The sequence below is a fragment of the Morone saxatilis genome, unplaced genomic scaffold, assembly GCF_004916995.1.
Source record: "Morone saxatilis isolate NCDOM2014 unplaced genomic scaffold, NCSU_SB_2.0 Contig11, whole genome shotgun sequence".
NCBI classification, from domain to species: Eukaryota; Metazoa; Chordata; class Actinopteri; family Moronidae; genus Morone; species Morone saxatilis.
Genome location: NW_023339663.1, coordinates 25,451,847 through 25,455,234, shown reverse-complemented (window position 1 = coordinate 25,455,234; position 3,388 = coordinate 25,451,847). Strand labels below are relative to the sequence as shown.

Below are 3,388 nucleotides of genomic sequence, written 5' to 3'. Positions count from 1 at the left end.
TTAAAAAATAGGTGGCTAATCTCTTAGTTTAAGTCTGATTAATCCGTAAACCTTAATTTTCAGGCTATAAATAACAACAGCTGCAGTGTATCCCAAGTTAGCGCGAAGACTATTCTTCCATGCTAATCAACATACTGTGATTTTTTTTTGTTTACTGGTGGTAGGGTGTGGCGGAGGTGGTTGTGGAGCAAGACCACCGAGAGACCCCACCCCCACTTCAGTGTATTTGGTGGTGTTATAATTGGGGAATGCATGGGTGTGAGGTTGTTGGGGGAGGAACAATTGGCGGAGGGGGAGGGGAGGATGGGAGAGGAGTAGTGGTGGTAAGGAACATGTGGAGCATGAGGTAGAAAGAGGGGAACCCGTGACAAAACAACCTTGTTCTTAGGCGTAGGGCTATTAGTGTATTTAATAGAATAAACTTAACCCCTGTGTGTTAGAGGCGTGACACTGTGGGCTGGTGGTGTCAAGGGTCATCAGCCAGATGTGGGTAGACCTTGAGGTCACTGAAGCGTTTGGTTCCAAGGACAACTGAGTAGGGTTAAACCCATGTGTCGGCGACTGAGGTGCTGCGTTTTGTTGCCTTCGAGCACTCGGATAGTGAGGTAGACTGATGTCGTGGCGATTTACAGGGGATAAGATCTTTGCCTCGTTTGATTTTAGACGTCATGGTCAATTGAACTTTCACGTTACGTGCTGTGTGATAGTTTGATCAGTGATGATTGTGACTTGTGTTTTTGCAAATGGAGTCCGCGTTCCACGGAGTGTACTTTGTATAGATATCCTTTACAGCAGGCATGAGTGGCAATTTCATATTCTTTGTTATTGTAATTTATAAGGATAATCCACGACTATTGGTTGCTAAAAATGATGTATTCTGTAAATGTTTGTGTGAATTCTATATATCTGCATTTGTTTTATTATTGTGTATAAGTGTAATTATTATGTCATGAGCTAGGTAATTTTTTTTTCTATGTGTACCTAGAGCCGAAGCCCGTGTGATTGTGGAAATTCAAATGGGTTGGACGGTGAGAAATAACAATTCTACAGGAAGAGGCAGATATGTGTGGGGTGTTTTTATAAAGAGCTCATATCGTAACGCGCCATATCTGTCTGGGTCGGGGGGTTAGTAGGTTGGGGGTAGTGTTGTTGATGAGAACCATTGCTCTTATATGATCAGTATGAGGAACATCAGTGTAATGGGTATTTTTAAGAACATACATTGTAAAAACCCTACACAACCTGTTCTAGAGGCTATTATATGCATAAAGCTTTAACCCTGTTTTAACTACACTCTGTGTTCAAGTCAACAGCCAGATGTTGAGACTTCACTGAACATCCAAGGACATGATAAGACCCATTGTCACACCATGCTCTTTTTGTTGCCCCAGAACACAGGAGTGTGTAACTGTGTCTCATACAGGGATAAACTGCCTCTTTTGATTTTTAACTCATTCAAACCTTCACTTTACTGCTGTATATGTGACTGTTGCAAATGAGTCCTTCCACGGAGGACTGAATAAACCTTACAGCAGCATGATGGCATCATACTTTGTTTTATTTAAAGAATAGCCACGACATTGTCAAGAAGTATCTGTAAATAATCTAATCTGCATTGTTTTATATTTATATATTTACATATAATTTTCAGGTACCAGCGACCCTTATGTGAAATTCAAATTGGACGGTAAAACGTTCTACAAAAGCAAAGTGGTTTTAAAAGACCTCAACCCCACGTGGAATGAGACCTTCTCCCTACCCGTGAAGGATCTGAACCAGAAACTGTACATCAAGGTAACTTACTGCCACTTTCTGTGAGTTAAATTACTAACCCTATTTCACCATGGGAGGGTGTTACTGTTGTGTTGGCCAAACATGGGAAGGGCACTGCAATAAAGGTGTTAAATATGTTAGATTGGCTATGTGGTTAGTCAGAGTGTTCATACAATAATACATACAAAAAATGTTTGGTGTTGCAGTGTGTTTGCAATGCACAATACACAATGCTTTGGGGGAATTACCGTGATTAAGTGAGCTCAGGTGGTGCAGCCCCAGAACCATGAATGGGGGAAGTCTAAATTTGCTGCTGTTCATGTGTCAACACATGAATTAAATGTTTTAGAACTTTGCTACCACTTCACCTCAAGACAGCTGTTGTTTCAGCCAACCATTTAGTCAGTGAATTAAATAAGCTATGAACATTTGTGTTGTAGTAGTATTAACAAACTCCACGTCAGCTTCGGCACACCATTATTGGTAAATACCTGTGGTCATGGTCTCTGAGGTTCCACAGACACACCATTACAGTAATTGTGTCCATGACGTTTTCTGTATTAACAGTCTCTTGGTGTTTGACATGCCTCAGGTATACGACCGTGATCTGACAACGGATGACTTTATGGGCTCCGCCAGCGTCACCCTGAGTAATCTGGAAACTGACAAGTGAGTGCCTCTGTGAGAGTGTGGTGATAAACTCTGAGGGGAATGCAGTGTGTTGCATTTAAAAAAAAAAAAAAATAAATTGTAACAATCATACATGCTGACGGGGACAGTTTGCAGTTGAAAAATGTGTCACTTATCAGTGCTCTCTAGTGGACAGACTATGTAGTGAAGACACTTTTAAAAATTACCACAAACATTTCCTTTACTGCAATTTCTTATTATTTATTGTTTATTTTATCTACTTTTAGCATGTATAGTGTGTGTTAATAATGAGGATTGCAAACACTGTTTGGTGCTGTAGTATGAATAATTTTTTTATCATTTTACAACACAGGGTTGTGTAATGAGATTAAGTTGTAGTTCCCTTTATGCTACTCCCAAAAACAAATGTTATATACAAAAATGATAGTAGTATAGTACATGGGTGAATATATAATAAGTCAAAGAAATAGAACTCTTTTACATGGTTGAGTGTTGAGGAGTCTGGCAGCAGGGTGAACAGGATGTGGTTGGGGTGGTCTTTTTGTATGCTTTGTAGTACTTCTGTCCTGTCCTTTATAATGTTTCCAGTTTAGAAATGTGACTTTTCTTTAAACTTTAATATAATTTAAAAAAAACATACTGCAATACAACAAACAATGACTCACCTTTTCCTCTCCTTCCAAAAGTCCAGCTCAGTTCTTAACGGGCCCATTCATTCACAGTCCACCTCCGCATACACTCAAGCACATACACTAACATGGTACATATGCACAGTGTAGTACAACAACCCTCCAAGAAATTATATCTTTGAAAAGTGTATTTGGTGCATTTTTGCATTTTTAATTCAGTTTTGGAGACCTCACTATTGCAAGCCAAAATGAACCAGTACAAAATGATCACTACCTGCAGGGCTGTTGTATAGAATGTCATTGCACTACAGTGTGCCTAATAAAGTGGTTGCTCA

The 3,388-nt window shown here is 39.6% G+C and overlaps 1 protein-coding gene across 3 annotated transcripts in view; it reads left to right on the top strand.

Annotated features, from left to right (window-relative positions):
- Nucleotides 1–3,388, top strand: part of LOC118321285 (multiple C2 and transmembrane domain-containing protein 2-like) — a 41,652-nt gene that overhangs the window by 19,975 nt on the left and 18,289 nt on the right. For all 3 annotated transcript variants that reach the window (XM_035652552.1, XM_035652550.1, XM_035652549.1), the window contains 2 exons: nt 1,652–1,794; nt 2,366–2,442. In XM_035652552.1, coding sequence (XP_035508445.1) covers nt 1,652–1,794; nt 2,366–2,442 — 220 coding nt within the window. The remainder of the gene's footprint in view (nt 1–1,651; nt 1,795–2,365; nt 2,443–3,388) is intronic.